This window comes from Peromyscus californicus, unplaced genomic scaffold, assembly GCF_007827085.1.
Source record: "Peromyscus californicus insignis strain IS unplaced genomic scaffold, ASM782708v3 Scaffold_5__1_contigs__length_169319896, whole genome shotgun sequence".
In the NCBI taxonomy this organism is placed as follows: domain Eukaryota; kingdom Metazoa; phylum Chordata; class Mammalia; order Rodentia; family Cricetidae; genus Peromyscus; species Peromyscus californicus.
The window spans coordinates 25,160,484-25,180,544 of NW_026294573.1; the positions used below are offsets into that span (position 1 = coordinate 25,160,484).

At 45.5% G+C, this 20,061-nt stretch overlaps 1 protein-coding gene across 2 annotated transcripts in view; it reads left to right on the forward strand.

Annotated features, from left to right (window-relative positions):
* Positions 1-20,061, forward strand: part of Zbtb8a (zinc finger and BTB domain containing 8A) — a 40,910-nt gene that overhangs the window by 14,871 nt on the left and 5,978 nt on the right. For both annotated transcript variants that reach the window (XM_052717021.1, XM_052717020.1), the window contains 2 exons: positions 10,507-11,327; positions 13,686-13,855. In XM_052717021.1, the coding sequence (XP_052572981.1) occupies positions 10,508-11,327; positions 13,686-13,855 (990 nt within the window). In that variant the 5' untranslated portion in view covers position 10,507. The remainder of the gene's footprint in view (positions 1-10,506; positions 11,328-13,685; positions 13,856-20,061) is intronic.

A 20,061-nucleotide genomic window follows, 5' to 3' on the forward strand; every position in this document is an offset into this window, starting at 1 on the left:
AAGCTAAGATGTCTGTAGAGACAGCAAAAGTTATGTAGATTGCATGTAAAAGTGAATGCAAACTCCACTGCTGCTTTTATATTTGCTTTGTGTTTTTGCTCTTATTTTATTGGTGCTGGAGACTGAATCAGAGAACTCTCCCGTGGTAATATGTACCTGTAGGCAGATATTTTCTGTCTGGCCTGTCAGCTCCCAAATAACCACACAGAGACTTTTTTATTAATTATGAAAGCTCAGCTGATAACTTAGGCTTGCTCTTTTTTTTTTTTTTTTTTTTCGAGACAGGGTTTCTCTGTGTAGCTTTGGCACCTTTCCTGTTAGTTTTGTTCTTAACTAGCTCTTCTAACTTAAATTAGCCCATATTTTTTTAATCTATGTTCTACCACATGGCTTTTACTTCTGTCCCATTTTGCGTGTCTCACTCGTTCTGTGTCTGTCTGGCTTCTCTCCCCTTCTTCTTCCCAGCATTCTCTCTGCCCCGAAAATCCGGCCTAGCTATTGGCTGTTTAGCTCTTTATTAAACCAATCACAGTGACATATCGTACACAGTGTAAAGGAATATTCCACAACATGTACCACTGAGCTATACAGCCTCAGCCCTACTGCTTCTTTTCTCTCTCCTGTGTATATGTGTGTGTGTACCCGTTCCTGTGTGTACGTGCATGTATGAGTGTATATACATGTGTGTGCATATATGTATAGGGGCCAGGGGTTGATATCAAATGTTTTCCTCAATCACTTTCCATACTATTATTGCTGTTGTTATTTATTATTTTGAGACAGGGTCTCGCTATGTAGTCTTGGCTGGCCTGGAACTTTTTATGTGGATTGGGCTGGCCTTGAACTTACAAAGCTTTGCCTGCCTCTTCCTCCCAAGTGCTGGGATTACAGACATGTACCACTAAGTTGGTACCCACCTTATTTTTGAGATAGAGTCTTACTGACCTTGGAGCTTGAACCCAACAAACCCCAGGAATCCCTGTCTCTTCCTCCCCAGTGCTGGAATTACAGGCTCATGCAGCTGTGATGGGCTTTCCTTCCTTCCATCCCTCCCTTCCTTCCTTTTCGTATTCAGTGTTGGAGACCGACCACAGAGCCTTGTGTGTGGTAGGCAAGGACTCTACCACTGAGTTATATAGCCTCACCCCCCACTGCCCTTGATTTCAAGACCTGAGTGTCATAGTTTTGGAAAAAAGATGGGGTTGTATATTGCTCAGTTCTCTCCCTCTCTTCTCTCTCTCTCTCTCTCTCTCTCTCTCTCTCTCTCTCTCTCTCTCGCTCTCTCTCGCTCTCTCTCGCTCTCGCTCTCTCTCTCTCTCTGCAGTGCTTTTTAATGCACACGACATCCTATTGGCTAGCACCCAGTTTTTCAGGATATTATCTCTCAGATGGGATCATAATGGCAGCTATCTCATTTGGGTTTCTTCCACACTCTGTCAGAAGTTCTGGCATTTTAACTTATTTGGAAATAATATCCCGAGTCCCAGATTGTAGTCAAGTGATGAAATACATTTTAGAGTCACTCCCATGTGCTCCTGCTGAAACTGTAAATCCAGAATCTGGTAACTGAATCTGAGACAATGAATTTAGCCTCTTTTGTGGTTGTTGTTGGTTTGTTTTTTGAGACAGGGTTTCTCTATGTAGCCCTGGCTGTCCTGCAACTCGCTCTGTAGACCAGGCTGGCCTTGAACTCACAGAGATCCACTTGCCTCTGCCTCCTGAGTGCTGGGATTAAAGGCGTGCTCCATCAATGCCTGACTGAATTCAGCTGTTTAAACATTATATTCCTTAGAAGTCATTACCAAATCTAATCCTAGGCTTGTGGCCAGGTCATTTAGTAAAATCTGACGCTCTCTTTGTTCCCTTCTGTACTGGTTTAGACTTTAGCCCCTTGTATAATGTTCTGTGGCTGTGATTATGGTCCAGTATCCCTGGAGTGGTGAGAAAGGCCTGTGGAAGCTAGCTAGGCATCCCCTTGCAGGGGAGTAGTTCAGGTCAGGAACCACAGAGCTGTTTAGAAAGGCAGGTTAGGAAGGGCAGCCCACCCCTTGTCTTAGTCTATCCGAGCATTCTTATCCAAGTCACCATACTCCACTCAGGCTTGTAGTCACAACATAGAGCAAAATGCATTCAGTCCAACTCCAAAAGGACTGTAGTCTTTCAATCTCAATACTGTTTCAAATTCCTTCAAAGTCTCTACTGAGACTCAAGGCAATCTCTTAACTGTAACCCAGTGTAAACACAAAAGCAGATCACATACTTCTAGCACACAACAGCACAGAATATGCATTACCATTCCAAAGGGAGGAAAGGGAGCATCGTGAGGAAATACTGGACCAGAGCCGGTCTGAAACCTAGCAGAGCAAACTCCAAATTTTGCATCTCCATGTCTGAGGTTAAAGATATTCAGATCTCCAATTCTTTTCAGCTTTGTTGACTGTGACACACTTCTCTCACTTGGGCTGGTTCCACACCCCATCTGCAATTTTTCTTGGCAGGTATCCCATGACTCTGGCATCTCCAACATCTTGGGATCTCCAAGGCAATCCAGGCTTTACCTTCACAGCTTCACACAGTGGCCTTTCTGGGTCTTCATGCAGGGACACCCTTGACACATGCCTGGCCTCAGTGGCTTTCCTTAGTCATAGAGGGAGATTCCACAGTCCCTTTCTTCTAACCTCGACTCTAAAGCCAGAACTACGTGGCCAACACTGCCAAGTTCAGGCTGGAACCTGGCCCCTTCATTCAAATCCGTTTTCACCACCTTTCTGTTTATGATGACTGCCTTCACTGCTTAAGCTTTCCTTTAATTCATTGGAACCTTAGCTAGGTGGGGTCTTGCCCTGAAGTCAACAATCCCATTATTCCATTTATCATCAGGCTTTTCTTTTCTTTTGGTTTTTTGAGACAGGGTTTCTCTGTGCAGCCCTGACTGTCCTGGATCTTGCTCTGTAGACCAGGCTGGCCTTGAACTCACAGAGATCCACCTGCCTCTGCCTCCTGAGTGCTGAGATTAAAGGCATGCGCCACCACCACCTGGCAGCATCAGACTTTTCTTTAAACTTTTTATCTCCTTGAGCACTGGACCAAGTCATGACACTTCCTGGAGCTCTTTTTCTCCCCAAACTGTACATTTTGTATTTCTCTTTGTCTAGCTTCCTCATTTTCATTATAAATCTAAATAACAGTGATACTAATAACCACACAACAAAGTCAGTACTAGGCTGTCTTGAAATCTCTGCCATAATCCAAATCTCTCCAATTTAGCTTCAGGCAGATTTTTAGGACAAGGGCAAGAAGTAGTCACATTCTTTGCCAAAATATCACAAGAATGGGCTCTAGGCCACTTACTCATGCCCTTCCCCCTCCGAAACTTCTTGAGCTAGCCGTTATAATTTATATTGCTCTCTTCCATGCTCCTCCTAGTATGGCTCATCAAGCCCTGCTTACAGCGGTCACCTGCTTTCCTAACCCAAAATCCCCAAGTCCACATTCTGCCAACAAGTAGCACAGTCAGGCTGTCACAGCAATACCCCACTCCTGGTACCAACTTCTGTCTTAGTCACTGTTCTCCATTGCTGGGAAGAGACACTCTAAGGCAACTCCTATAAGAGAAAGCATTTAATTTCTTACAGTTTCAGCAGTTTAGTCCCTTATCATCTTGGTGGGGAGCATGATAACACTCATGTGCTGGGGCAATAGTTGAGAGCCATATCCTGATTCACAGGCATAGACAGACAGACAACACTTGGCCTGCTGTGGGCTTTTGAAACCTTAGAGCCCACCCCCAGTGACACACTTCCTCCAACAAGGCCATACCTCCTAATCCTTCTAATTCTTTTCAAATAGTGCCACCCCCTGATGACTAAACATTCAAATATATGGGCCTATGGGGGACATTGTTATTAAAATCACTATACCTCTATATCTCAGAAAAAGAGAAGAACTGGAAATCATGACAGCTCCTATAGTCTAGCACTCCAGGGGCCAAGGCAGAAGGATCCTAAGTTAGAGGCCAACCTGCGCTCTCTGGACCATGGGTGGAAGGGAGAAAGGTAACAATCTCAATGAGGAAAGACCTACTTTCTGGGCCTGTGGGGAACTCAAGGGACTTTAGAGGTACAAGGTTCTCAGATGGCCTGAATCTGTCCCAACGTTCTCATTCCAAGTGTCAAGGTCCTTCTCCTTCATAATTAATTGATGCTTGTTACACAAGAAATTTGGTCAAGGTAAAATAACTTCCATGGTAACTTTGCAATCCAGGTGTCCTTGGTGTCTGGCTCTAGCTGTCTCCACCTCTGGCTGTATGAGGAGGCTCTCTTAGGATGATCATTAGTTCTCTGCCTCCGTGAGAGTCTAAGGCCTGGAGCCTGTTCTTTCCCCTCTTAGGCGCTCCCGGGCAGTAGAGCAGCTAGCCTCCCAGAATCCCCTTGGTCTGCATCATCATGGCTCCTGCAGGGAGGCCTTCAGTGTATATACAGATGCAGCTAATGAGCTCAGCAGTGACACTCTGCTCCATACTTCACCTTTTCATTGGCATTGAAGCCATGAGTCTATTCCAGCTCAAACAGTTGGCCAATGAACCCCCAAATTCTGTTGTGGAGGGTTTATTTCCTGAGCTCTCAACTGAGATGATATACTAAGAATCCTATACAAAAAAACCCAGAAGCGATTCTGTATATTCCAGACAGATGATTTACTCCAGAGACATAGAGAGTATATGTACCCCATTATTCTACTTAGCATCAGGCTTTTCTTTTCTTTTGGTTTTTCAAGACAGGGTTTGTCTGTGTAGCCCTGGCAGTCCTGGAATTCAAATTATAGACCAAGCTGACCTTGAACTCACAAAAATTCGCCTGCCTCTGCCTTCTAAGTACTGGAGTTAAAGGTGTGCGGAACCACCACCAGCCAGCTTTACTTTTAATGTTCAGCATCTTCCTGATCCCCAATTGCCCCTCGTTAGAGCCTGTTTAAATTACTTGCACATAGTGACCAGTGGCAACCCTTACCAACACAGGTACTCACTTTCAACTTTTACAGACTGCCTGGAAAGCAATTTTTACTGAAACTTAAGCAAACCGAACTTACCCTGATGGAAAAATTAACCTAAAAATGTTCATTTTATGTGTTTGCTTGCATGAATGTATGTGCCATGCACCATGTGCATGCAGTACCTGAGGAGGCCAGAAGAAGGCAGCAGATTCTCTGGAACTGGAGTTACACACAGTTGTGATACTCTACGTGGGTGTGGGGTACTGAACCCAGCTCCTCTGCAAGAGCATCAAGTGCACCTACCTCGCTGCGTGTCATCACTCTGGCCCAATATTAACTTTTTAAAAGTAGAGTTAGAGTCTGCCGAGATGGCGCGGAGATTAAGGGCTCTTGCTCTGATTGTTGAGGACCCAGGTTCAATTTCCATCGCTCCCATGGGATCTTACAACTCCCAGGGGATCCAACTCCCTCTGTGGCCTCAATGGGCACACATAGAAATGCAGGCAAGCCAGGCGGTGGTGATGCACACCTTTAGTCCCAGGTGGATCTCTGTGAGTTCGAGGCCAGCCTGGTCTACAGAGCGAAATCCAGGACAGGCACCAAAACTACACAGAGAAACCCTGTCTCAAAAAAACAAAAAAGAAAAAAATGCAGGCAAAACACCCATGCACAGATGAGGAGGAGGAAGATGAAGAGGAGGAGGGGAGTAAGAATTAAAATGTTTATGCAGCATTGAATTGCTTTTTTAGCTCTTTCATGTTGTGAGGAGCTGTCCACATTCATTGTTTTGTCTTAAAATACATTATTTGCCGGGCAGTGGTGGTGCACACCTTTAATCCCAGCACTTGGGATGCAGAGCCAAGTGGATTTCTGTGAGTTCGAGGACAGCCTGGTCTACAGAGAGAGATCCAGGACAGGCACCAAAACTACACAGAGAAACCCTGTCTCGAGGGGAAAAAAAAAAAAAAAAAATATATATATATATATATATATATATAAAATTCATTTTTCAAGCATTTTATACATGTATACAATGTATTTTGCTCATGTCCACCTCCCATACCCCCCTCTCCATGTTTTCCTCCCAATTCCATGTCCTTCATATTATTATTATCTTTTTAACTCATTGAGTTCATGAGTCTACCTTTGTCTTTTAAGACAGTGTCTCCCATTGCTCTGCAGTTCACCAAGCAGATTGGCTTGTGCCCAGAGAGTGCCAAGGACCCTCCTGTCTTTACCTCTCAGGGGCTGGGATTACAAATTCTTGCTACCAGGCTGAGAGCTGGGGATCTAACTCAGGTCTTCAAGCTTTCACAGCAAGCATTTCATGGCCTGAACTCAGCCAGTCACGGTTTCAAACTGACTACTTAATCCATGTTTGAAAATGTCCTGGGAGCCATGCAGTGGTGGTGAATACCTTTAGTCCCAGCACTCGGGAGGCAGAGGCAGGTGGATCTCTGTGAGTTCAAGGCCAGCTTGGTCTACAGAGAGAGTTCTAGGACAGCCAAGTCCACACAGAGAAACCGTGTCTTAAAAAGCTGAGAGAGGGCTGGAGAGATGGCTCAGAGGTGAAGAGCACTGACTGCTCTTCCAGAGGTCCTGAGTTCAATTCCCAGCAACCACATGGTGGCTCACAACCATCTGTAATGAGATCTGGTGCCCTCTTCTGGCCTGCAGACATATGTGCAGGCAGAACACTGTATACATAATAAATAAATAAATCTTAAAAAAAAAAAAAGCTGAGAGAGAGAAAATGTCATGAGAAACTAGTGTAATATTGAACACCTATATGCCTTGCCTGTAGGAGACTAAGGTGTAGCTAGAGTTTTCCTGCCTGGCCCACGGTCAGGACAAATCTCTCTCACCTGCCAGTCCCACAGCCGCTCAGACCCAACCAAGTAAACACTTTTTTGCTTACAAACTGTATGACCATGGCAGGCTTCTTGCTAACTGTTCTTATAGCTTAAATTAATCCATTTCCGTTAATCTATACCTCGCCACATGGCTCATGGCTTACCGGCATCTTCACATGCTGTTTGTCATCGTGGCGGTTGGCAGTGTCTCTGACTCAGCCTTCCACTTCCCAGCTTTATTCTCCTCCTTGTCCCGCCTACACTTCCTGCCTAGCCACTGGCCAATCAGTGATTTATTTATTGACCAGTCAGAGCAACACATTTGCCATACACAGATTCAAGCCACAGCACACATAAAAAACATTTAAAATTTAACATTATGATTACGAATGTAGAAACTGGCTGGGTGGTGGCAGCACACACCTTTAATCCCAGACCTGGGGCGGGGGGGGGGGGGGGCAGAAGCAGACGGATCTCTGTGAGTTCGAGGCCAGCCTGGTCTACAGAGTGAGTGGCTCTCCAAAGCTACAGAGGGAAACCCTGTCTTGAAAACAAACAAACAAAAACAAAGTAGAAGCTGAAGAGTACAAGACTCCTAGACCAAACATCATTCCTTCCCCCTTCCATTTCTTGTAACCTTTATTCAGTATTTTTCCACCATCACCCTTATTTTCATTGCCTGATATGACAAGAAATTATTTCAGTCAACTGTTATAAAATCATTTGTTTATGGCTATAGCCCCCTTTACCACTGACCCCAAACTGTCTCATTTTATATGCTTTTTTCGAGACAGGGTTTCTCTGTGTAGCTTTGCGCCTTTCCTGGAACTCACTCTGTAGCCCAGGCTGGCCTCGAACTCACAGAGATCCGCCTGGCTCTGCCTCCCGAGTGCTGGGATTAAAGGCGTGCGCCACCACCGCCCAGTTCAGGATCCCACTTTTAAATGAGTTCCAGGGGATCCAAATTCAGGTCCTCACGCTGGTGTGGAACCATGTTTCCAGCCCTGATTTTTTCCCCTGAGAGGGAGTCTCACTATGGTGCTTAACCTGGCCTCAAAGAAAAGGGCTGGTGGCCTTAAACCATTCCTCTGTTTCAGCCTTCCAAGTAGCTGGGCCTGCAGGTGTGTGCCGCCATACTGGGCTGCTGAAGAATTTGGGTCTACACAGACTCCCTTCAACTAACATGACTCAGTTAAAAGGTTTTTTTATTCTTTAACTTAGTTTTTGTTTATATTTTAATAGCATACAAAGTAAACAGTATTTTCACACTTGCCTCGTTTTCCTTGTCCCTTGTTCCGATTCCCTCTCTTCTACTTAATATTTCATATTTACAGTGGTGCATCACATCTGCACAACTGTTGCTTTTCTCTTTCTTTCTTTCTTTTTTTTCTTCAAGACAGGGTTTCTCTGTGTAACAGTCCTTCTGTCCTGGAACTCACTCTGTAGACCAGGCTGGCCTCAAACTCACAGAGATCCTCCTGCCTCTGCCTCCCGAGTGCTGGGATTAAAGGCGTGCGCCACCACCGCCCGGCCCGTTTTTGTTTTTTAAATAGGCCATGGCCAAGCCTGAGTGGGTGGGGCAGGGTGAAGAGAGATGACGGGGTAGAGCTTAGAGGCCAGGGAGGAGGACTCTACAAACCACAGTAAGAATGAGCTGCTCTCATAGGCAGCGTGGTAGTGCAAGCCTGGAACCCCTGCACTTGGGAGGCAGAGTGTCATCCATTGTGATGACACTGTCAGGTCCATTGTAATAGTAACATGTCAGCTACACGGTTATTTTCATGCGCGGACCGTTTGCTTCTGTGGCCTTTGTGCACCAGTTACGTTTCCACAGCCTGCTTTCCGTGTTTGAGCACTAAACCTTGACAAGTAGTTTCCAGTCAACACGTCGTGACTACCATGGCTGAGTCAGAAATCAAGGAGATGGTGCCAGAAATATAACCTGTTTCTGGGATCTTCCCTCTTCCAGAGGACAGATGCCCTCCTGTCACACTGAAATAGTTCCTTTACTGCTGCGGTGTACAGATGTGTGACAGCTGTTTGGATGGAACTCTGTGCTGTAGTCTCCTCTGTGAGCCCCTACATAGGGCAAGCTTGGAATCTACAATATTAAAACCCCCGTCTGTGATTTCCGGCGTCATCCTCAGATCCTCTGCATGTAAAACAAGTCTTATAGCCACTGTCTAGTCTGTCAACTTGACACAGACTAGAGTTACCCGGGAAGAGGGACCCTCGGGATGCTTTCTTGATTAATGATTGATTTGGGGGAACAAGCCGGCTGTGGGCAGCGCCATTCTGGGCAGGTGGGCCTAGGTTGTATGAGGAAGGTCACTGAACAAGCCGTAGGAAGCACACTATTGGGAAGTGTTCCTTCATAGCCTCTGCCCTGGCTTCCCTCAGTGACGGACCGATGGAGGCGTATAAACCCTTTCCTTCCCAAATGGAAAACAAAGTCCCTGTTAATAGAAACTGCTATCGGGATGTTAATGAGCGTTGACAGACGCTCTTCAAGGGCAAGCCTGGACTCCCCACCTTCTCTCCTGTTTCAAGTCAAACCTTCTGGTCCTTTGTCCTCGCACTGATTTTTCCATAATTTGATTGTTTCATCACTGATAGTAAAGTACACAGCATTTTCTGGAGGGGACAGTTGTCAATGTGTATTTCTAAAGTTGTAAAGTAGAAAATTCTAGTTCATGGCTCTGGTATTTTCTTGTATTTGTCTTTTGGAGACATGGTCTTGCTGTGTAGCCCAGGGTACCCTGGAATTCTCTCCTGCCAGTTCTTTGTTTGTTTTGTTTTTTTCCTTGCTAGAGATCAACATGGGCCCTTTCCCCATCCCCTAGGAAGGTACTTTGCCGTGTGAATACACCCCTAGACTTTTCTTCACTTTTTATTTTGAGACAGAGACTTGCAAGTTTTCCAGGCTGACCCTGAGCCCTCTCTGCAGCTCAAGCAGGCCTAGACCTTGTGATCCTCCTGCCTCAGCCTTCTTAGTACCAGGGACCTGTAGTCGGGTTAGGCAGTACATTCCAACTGGAGAGAGAGGAAGAGGAAAGGAGAGGCAGGAGACTCTGGGAGCCGCCGCCAGAAGCAAGACGTGAAAGTACCAGTAAGCCATGAAGCCACGTGGCAATGCATAGATTAGTCGAAATGGGTTAATTTAAGATATCAGAGCTAGCTAGCAAGAAGCCTGACCCAGAGGCCATACAGTTTGTAAATAATATAAGCCTCTGTGAGTTCACTTGGGATCAAGCGGCTGCACAACACTGATGGGAGAGATTCATCCCCATCTCAGGGCCAGGCAGGACTGGGGAAACATGTGACTACAGGGACCAGCAGCCACGATCCCGTAGAACCCGCTGTCTCGTGTCTTGGGGACACAAGAAGAGAGGCTTAATGCCGGGCAGTGGTGGCGCATGCCTTTGATCCCAGCACTCGGGAGGCAGAACCAGGCAGATCTCTGTGAGTTCGAGGCCAGCCTGATCTACAGCGCGAGATCCAGGACAGGCACCAGAACTACACAGAGAGACCCTGTCTTGAAAAACTTTAAAAAAAAAAGAGAGAGAGGCTTAGATGGGAAACGAGCTTCTGGCTCCATCTCCACTCTTCCTAGGCTTGTTTCTTAGCTCCTCCCTGGTGACGGCGTGTCGTTCCCCTGCAGGATGGAGATCTCCTCCCATCAATCTCACCTCCTGCAGCAACTGAACGAGCAGCGCAGGCAGGACGTGTTCTGTGACTGCAGCATTCTGGTCGAAGGGAAGGTCTTCAAAGCGCATCGCAACGTCTTGTTTGCTAGCAGCGGCTACTTTAAGATGCTGCTTTCTCAGAGCTCAAAGGAGACAAGCCAGCCGGCCACAGCCACATTTCAGGCCTTCTCCCCGGACACCTTCACCGTTATCCTGGACTTTGTCTACTCTGGCAAACTCTCTCTTACTGGACAGAATGTTATAGAGGTGATGTCCGCCGCCAGCTTCCTGCAGATGACTGATGTCATTAGCGTGTGTAAGACTTTCATTAAATCTTCCCTGGACATTAGTGAGAAGGAGAAGGATCGCTACTTCAGCCTCTCAGATAAGGACACCAGCTCTAACGGTGTAGAACGTCCCCCTTTTTATAGCAGCGACTGGCAGGAGGAAAGTGCGTCTCCCCGTGCTCACCTGAGCCCAGACCAAGGACCGAGTGTAGTAAGTGGAAAGTTGTGGAGCAAGTACGGTTATCCTGCGGCTTCCCAAAGGAATACTCAACAACCACTGGCCAGTGAGCAAAGGAAGGACGCCATTAAAAAGACCAAGCACTGGAGACTGTCGCAGCCTCCTCAGGCTGTTCATCTCAAGTCTGGTCAGGGAGAAGCGCGGCCGTCCGATTCTGCCAACCACGTTGCCCAGTCTGAAGAGCAAGCACAGACTGATGCTGAAGTAGACTCTGCTCCTGCTGGCTGCCAGTACGGCCAAGGCTCTGACGTCACATCCAGGAGCTTTCCAGGTACCCTGACAAGCCTAAGTCCCTCACCACACCCAAATGCCCTTCATTTAGGTGCCATGGCAGTTGAACCAACTGATTTTTTTTTTCTTTTTACATTTATTTATTTATTTGTGTGTGTGTGTGTGTGTGTGTGTGTGTGTGTGTGTGTGTGTGTGTGTGTTTGAGCACACGTGTTTGGGTGATGCCCACAGAGGCCAGAGCAGCGCATTAGATCTCATTAGATGCCCTGGACTGGAATTACAGATTGTTGGGAGCCACCTGCATGGTACTGGGAACCACAACCAGGTCCACTGGAAAGGCAACAGGTGCTAAGAACACCTGAGTTTTTAAGTCATACTTTTTACTCAAATTTATTTCATAGGACATGAATTTAAAATGTTTAATTCAAAATATAATACTGAGTACATTCAATGACAGTCAAGAGAATAGAATACTCAGAGTATGCATACACACACACACACACACACACACACACACACACACACACAGGAAAAGAAGAAAAGGAAACACACTCTCACACTTTTGCGTGACTAGCTCTGGATTCTGTTCCCAGCCTCACAACCAAAAAGCATTAACGAGTATATGAAAGGAAGGCAGGGGTATAAAAAGTATAAACAGCCGGGCGGTGGTGGCGCACGCCTTTAATCCCAGCACTCGGGAGGCAGAGCCAGGCGGATCTCTGTGAGTTCGAGGCCAGCCTGGGCTACCAAGTGAGTCCCAGGAAAGGCGCAAAACTACACAGAGAAACCCTGTCTCGAAAAACCAAAAAAAAAAAAAAAAAAAAAGTATAAACAGAACAAATCAGGTTCTGTTATAGCTGGACATGGTCGCTCACACCTAAATCCTGGTACTAGGGAGGCGGAGGCAGGAGGCTCACTCTGAGTTCTAGGCCAGCCAGAGCTACTGAGACCGACCCTGTCCTGAAAAACAAAAGAAGCGGGTTGGTGAGGTGGCTCACTTGCCATGGAACCTGAGGCCCTAAATCCAACCCCTGGGGTCCACATGGTGGAAGGAGATGAGCAGGTGACTCCTGTGAGAGTTCCTCACTTCCCCTCCCAGTGTGGCAACCTGTGGACCAACGTGTAACACACACACACACCACAAATAAAATAAATCAATATAATCTTTAAAAATCTCAGAAAGAAAGAAAGAAGAAGGAAGGAAGGAAGGAAGGAAGGAAGGAAGAAAGAAAGAAAGAAAGAAAGAAAGAAAGAAAGAAAGAAAGAAAGAAAGAAAGAAAGAAAGAAAGAAAGAAAGGGGTTGGAAATTTAGCTCAGTGGTAGAGTACTTGCCTAGCTTTCCAAAGGCCCTGAGGAGGAGGGGTCTCTTTTAAGCAAGGTGTGGTGGCACACACTTTTAATTTCTGTATTTCGGAGGCAGAGGCAGGTGAATCTCTGTGAGTTTGAAGCCAGTCAGGACTGCATAGTGAGAACCTGTCTCTAACAAACAAACAAAAATTCCCTTTTAAAAATGAATTGCTGGGGGCTGGAGAGATGGCTCACCGGTTAAGAGCACTGGCTGCTCTTCCAGAGGACTCAGGTTCAGATCCCAGCACCCACATGGCAGCTCATACCTGTCTGTAACTCCAGTACCAGGGAATCTGATTCCCCCATATAGTCATACTTGCAGGCAAAACATCTCTGTATATAAAATAAAACAAATAAATCATTTAAAAAGAAATGAATTGCTAAGGCCAAGTGGTAGTAGCCCACACCTTTAATCCCAGCACTCAGGAGGCAGAGGCAAGTGGATCTCTGTGAGTTTGAGGCTTGCCTAGTCTACAGATCGAGTTCCAGGATAGCCAGGGCTACACAGAGAAACCTTGTCTCGAAAAACCAAACCAAACAGAAAATAAATAAATAAAATAAATTGCTTTATTTTTGGCTTGTGTGTGTAGTTTTACAGCCTGGTACTACATTTTGACATTTAAAATCTAATGTGAAGTAAAATGATAAGGGTGGTAGTTTAAATTTACCTGGTCTTTGTACTCAAGTTATACTCTGTGCCCAGGGTTACTTGACAGTGTGGTTAATTCAAGCTGTCTGTCCTTCTGTACCTTTACAAGATTACAAGACTGGACTCACCGACTCCTTTGGTTGTTTTTTTTTTTTTTAAGATTTATTTATTTATTATGTATATATCATGTATGACTACACACCAGAAGAGGGCACCAGATCTCATTACAGATGGTTGTGAGCCACCATGTGGTTGCTGGGAATCGAACTCAGGACCTCTGGAAGAGCAGTCAGTGCTCTTAACCTCTGAGCCATCTCTCCAGCCCCCTCCTTTGGGTTCTTTACACGAATAGAAACGTTACTGTGATCTCTGCAGTGATTTAACCCAACTGTCTCTCGACAGATGATCTGCCCAGGCTGCGATTCAGGTGCCCATACTGCACACATGTTGTGAAGCGGAAAGCAGACCTCAAACGCCACCTGCGCTGCCACACGGGAGAAAGGCCCTACCCGTGCCAAGCTTGTGGGAAACGGTTCAGCAGGCTAGACCATCTGAGTAGCCATTTCCGAACAGTATGTATACGAGTTTTCATCATTTTGCTTCTTGTAAAACATGTGCATTTATCTGCTCCCTCTCTCTCTCTCTCTCTCTTTCTCTCCCTCTTCCTCTCCCTCCCTCCCTCTCTCTCTCTTCCATTTCTCCCTCTCTCCCTCCCTCTCTCCTCTTCCCCCCTCTCTCCCTCTCTGCCTCCCTCCCTCTCTCTCTTCCATTTCTCCCTCTCTCCCTCCCTCTCTCTCTTTCCCTCCCTCCCTCTCTCCTCCTCTCTCTCTTCCCCCTTCTGGGACTGGGGGATTGAACACTGCATCGCGCATGCTAAGCAAGCTCTCTACCACTGAGTTACCTCCCAGCCTTGCATTTATCTATAAATTACATATTTATATAATTTAAATCATCTAACTTGGGCACGGGGAGATGACTCACTCACTTGCTACACAAAATGATGACTTGGGTGGATCCCCAGCACCCACATAAAAAATAATCCAGGGGGCTGGAGAGATGGCTTAGCAGTTAAGAGCACTGACTACTCTTCCAGAGGTCATGAGTTCAATTCCCACCAACCACATGGTGGCTCACAACCACCTGTAATGAGATCTGGTGCCCTCTTCTGGCCTGCAAGGACACATGCAGACAGAATACTGTATACATAATAAATAAATAAACCTTTAAAAAATAATAATAACAGTCCAGGTGTGCTGTGCACCTGTGATTCTAGCATTGGGAAGCAGCTACTCTGGCTAAATCAGTGAGCTCCAGTTTAAGTTAAAGACGCTTTTAAAAAAATAGGTAGAGGAGGAGGTGGGGAGGTGGCTCAAAGGTTAAGAGCACTGGCTGCTCTTCCAGCTTCCAGAGGTCTTGGGGTTGGTTCCCAGCACCCACATGGCTATTCACAATCATCTGTGACTCCAGTTATAGGGGATCTGACACCCTTTTCTGTACTCCATGTCTACCACACACACGTGCTGCACATACATGCATTCAGGCAGAACACTCATACGTATAAGTAAATTAATAAATCTTTTAAAAAATAAGATGGAGAGCAGTAAGGAAGACAGTGAACATCAACCTCCACATGTATGTAACACATAAACAGGTACACATACGTATAATACACAACCACAGGTCTAAATTCATGGAGAAAAATCTCTCACCACAACTCCACCTTGTTAAGAATCCTTGGCCCCGTGAGATGGCTGGGCAGAGAAAAGCACAGCACTGCTGCCAAATGATCTGTGCCTCGTGACCGGAGTTCCATTCCCAGAACCCAGAGGAACTCCACAGTTATCCTCTGGCCTTCACACACGCACCACGGCACACACATTCACACACACACACACACACACACACACACATTCACACACACATTCACACACACATACACCCCCACACCCCCACACACATTCACACACACACATTCACACCCACATACACACACACATACACACACACACATACACCCATGCACACAAATAATAATAAAATTTAAAAACATAATTGTTCCAGAAATGCTATTTTTGTTTTGTAAATAACTGCATAGATTTATATAAAGTTATGTAAGAATTGTATCCTGTGGTTCCGTGGGTAAGACACTTACTTCTACCACACCTGACAACTGACTTCAGTGCCAGAGACTCACACAGTGGAAAGAGAGAATCAATTCTTGAGCGTCATCCTCTGACCTTACATGTGCACTGTGACACATGTAAGGTGTCACACTAAATACACACACTAAATAAAGTGTAAATACATTCACTGGTCTTGAACTCACCCAGGTCTGCCTGTCTCTGCCTCCAGGATTAAAGGTGTGCACCATCACACCCTGCAGATATATATATAATTTTATTCTCCTTTGAGACCTTAAAGTAGGAGATATATTCTTTTGGTGCTAAATCTTTTTGTATTTCCATTTTAGTTCGTGTCAAATCTCATCTGGTTTGCTATATACTTCCCTGCTGGGAGACAAAGAGTAACCAGAGTTTTAGGCCAGAATCACCATTTACCTAGACACTCAGCATCTGCTATTGATAACTGAGAGCTGCTGGACCTCTGTCAGGGGCTGGGTCTGACCTGTCTCCACTGCACCTTCTTTCTAGTCTGGATCAGCTTCTCCCTCGTCTCCCTGAGGGAAAGAAGGAGGGAATCCCAGTCAGGGACTCTCAGGAAAGTGCTGGTCAGTGCTCAGTGCCTCATGGTTGTAACAAGGAATAACCATGGATTGGGTGTAACTCATGCCTCTAAGTGCTCATGAGGCTAAGGCATGAGGATTACCATGAGTTGGAGACCATCCTGGCCTACAGAGTAGATTCCAGGCCAGCCTGAGCTACAGTGTAAGATCCTATCTCAAAAAAAAAAAAAAAAAAAAAAAATCCAGGGCAATGACTGGGTTGGTAAAAGTGCTTGCTGTGGGAGCGTATGACTTCAGACCCCTGGGACCTGTGTTAGGGGCAGCTGCAGCACAGCAGCTAACAGGAGAGACCCTGCCTCAAACAAGACAGAGAGGAAGAACTCACACCGGAGGTTGTCTTCTGACCTCCACACACCTCACACACGTATACACACACACTAAATACTAAAAGGAGATGGCTCAGTGGTTAAGAGTACATGCTACTAGCTGGGTGTGGTAGTGTATGCTTTTAGTCCCAGCAGAGGCAGGTGGATCTCTGAGTTTGAGGCCAGCCTGGTCTACAGAGCAAGTTCCAGGACAGCCAGGGCTACACAGAGAGATCCTGTCTTGAAAAACCCAAAGGAGGGGCTGGAGAGATGGCTCAGAGGTTAAGAGCACTGACTGCTCTTCCAGAGGTCCTGAGTTCAATTCCCAGCAACCACATGGTGGCTCACAACCATCTGTAATGATATCTGGTGCCCTCTTCTGGCCTGTAGTCATACATGCTGTATACATAATAAATAAATAAATCTTAAAAAAAAAAAAAAAAAAGAAAAACCCAAAGGAAAAACAAAAGTACATAGTACTCTTACAGAGGATTGGGCAGCCCACAACCATCTATAATTCCATCTCAAGAGATCCAATACCTTCTTCTGGCCTTCCTGGATCCCCACACATATGGCATATGCTCATACAAACACACACACATGCACGTAAATAAAAACAAATCTGTCTGTCTCTCTATCTACACAAATATTATATTAAAATATATACCAAAAATGTATTCTAATTCCTGAATATACCAGCTACCAAAAATTCTTCTCTGATCTCCACATGCCTCCCATGGCACTCATGCACATATATCATGCAGACACCAACAACAATAACAGCCTTTTAGGATGGGCACAGAGGGGCATGCCTCTAGTCAGTTTACTTCTATTTATTATATATGCTCCCAAAATTTTCTTCTACGCATTTCTTTTACACGAGGTTTTGTCCCCTGTGTCCCTTAGTGAATACCTACCTTTCCACTGCAGTAAAATTTTATCTAGTACTTAGTTCAGTTCTGATTTCCCCATAGTCCCCGCCAAATACTTCTTATAGCTGTTTTGTCTTGCCAGAGTCAAGTCTATCTCATTGCTAAATCCCATTAGTGTATTTTTAATCTAGCATAATTTCCCCCCACACACACCTTCCTGCCTCATAACACTGGATTGTTGAAGACACTAAGCCATTTATTTTACAAAATATCCTACCTCTGAATTTCCTTGCTTCTACATAGTGTTATTTAGCTTGTTCCTTTACCCACCCTGAATTTCCATGTGCTGAAGTTTCATCTATATCCTTAATGGATTCAAATAAAACACTTTGGGCCAGAACCTATCAAGGCCAATGTTGCATATTTCACGTGTGACACTAGGATACACTTACTAACTGGAGGACTGATTGTGCCCACACATTGATCACTTTGCTGGGAGTTGGTAGTGTGCTCTCACCTCTGCACACTCACTCCTTCGCCGGGGAAGAATCTATGGGCATCTGATCAGGCATCATACAGCTGTCCATTCCCCCCCCCCCCCCCCCCCCCCCCCCCCCCCCCCCCCCGCAACCATTTAGTTAATGGTATTGTTTCCAGAGAAAGCGTGAATGTGGGAATGGCAAGATACCTCAGTAGGTAAAGTGCTCTCCGTGCCAATCAAACCACCCACATAAAGGCCAGGTGTACATACATATTCTTTAAAACTTATTTTTAGGGGGCTGGAGAGATGGCTCAGGGGTTAAGAGAACTGGCTGCTCTTCCAGAGGTCCTGAGTTCAATTTTGAGCAACCACACAGCCATCTATAATGAGATCTGGCACCCTCTTCTGGCATACAGACAAACATGCAGACAGAATACTGTATACATAATAAATAAAGATTTTTAAAAACTTATTTTAACACACACTCCACCCCTTTCTTGTGTGTCTTTGTCTGTGTCTGTGTCTGTACACATGAGTGCAGTGCCCATGGAGACCAGAAGAGGGAGTCAGATTCCCTAGAGTTGGAGATACAAACAATTGTGAATTGCCCAACGTGGATGCTAGGAACTGAACTCGGGCCCTTTGAGGGAGTAATATGTGTTCCTAAACACAGAGCCAGCATCTTCAATCCTCATTAAAAAATTTTTTTAAAGCATTTATTTTAAAATTTTTATATGTATGAGTGTTTTGTCTGCATATATGTAAGTGCATTACATACTTATCCCTGATGCCAGAGAAGGTTCCAGGTCTTCTGAAACTGTTTTTTTTTTTTTTTTGGGGGGGGGGGGGTTGAGACAGGGTTTCTCTGTGTAGTTTCAGCGCCCTTCCTGGAACTCCCTCTGTAGCCCAGGCTGGCCTCGAACTCACAGGGATCTGCCTGGCCTGGCTCTGCCTCCCAGAGTGCTGGGATCAAAGGCTCTTTTGTGTTTTGTTTTTAATTATTTGTTTGTATTTCATGTGCACTTGTGTTTTGCTTGCATGTGTGTCTGTGTGATGTGTCAGATCCCCTGAAACTGGACTTACAGTTATGAGCTGCCATATGGGTGCTGGGAATTGAACTCAAGTCCTTTGGAAGAACAGCAAGTGCTCTTAACTGCTGAGCCCTGAAACTGAACTTTTAAATGGTTGTGAGTCACCAGGTGGATGCTGAGAATTGAACCCAGGTCCTCTGGAAGAGCAGCCGGTGTTTTTAACTACTTAGCCACTTCTTCAGCCCCCATTTAACTTTTTGGGTTTTTGTTTTGTTTTGCTTTTTTCAGACAGGTTTTCTCTGTGTATCCCTGACTGTCCTGGATCTTGCTCTGTAGGCTGTAACTGATTGTCACAACACGGGTGTGTGGGTTCACAGGGATCTGTGGAAAGAAGACTCTGAGGCATCTTAATAATGAATTTAGCTTTTCATGGCTGCAGGGGGATCCAGCCTCGAAGGACTGAAGCACTGTCCCTTCACCTAGGGCAATTTTATTTCTCTCCGGTACAGTTTAGCCAGTTAATTTCCATATGCTCAAAACGACCTGAAAGGAGCTCCCAACGATACAATGCCAAGTGCACATCCCTCGATTTGTCAGGTACCTGGGATTTCGGGTTTCGCATAGGCCTTTGTATCCTTGGGGAAGATTCCCACAGGATTCACACAGAAGGCAACAGTGGAAACAAAAGGTGTCTGCTAAACAAAAGATGGATTAGGGCTAGATGCCATTCTCTGGAGCCAGGCCAGGTGCCGCTCAGCAGGAGTGCCGCCACAGTAAGCCAGGCTGGTCTCGAACTCACAGAGATCCACGTTCCTCTGCCTCACAAGTGCTGGGACTAAAGGTGTGCGCCACCACGCCTATCCATTTTTTAACCAAAGCATCTCATGACCATTAATTCATTTGGTCCTCACTTTCAGCCCTGTGAGTAGCATCCCCATCAATGATAAAGAAGCAGGCAGGGATAACCACTGTCTGATGTGTGAATGACCTATGGTGTTGGTCATTTAAACCTGTCTCCATTCAGGTTATCAGGTTCCCCTTTGTGGCTAACACCCTTCTCTGTTCAGTATTTTGACTGACAGCTTGAAAACTGGTTTCTCATGTTTACATTTGCTCCGAGATTCTTGGTTAATAGATGACAGAGATGCTGCAGAACCAGGATTAGGACTGAGCCTTCTAACCCCAGTGTGGTCCACTTCCTAGACAATCTTTTATTAACAAAAATAACCAGGGATCATTGCAAAAATGTTGATAAACTTTTATTATGAATTATATTTTTCTTCCTCTAGTTAAAAAAAAAATACATCACGTAGATTTTGGGTTTTTTGTTTGTTTGTTTGTTTGAT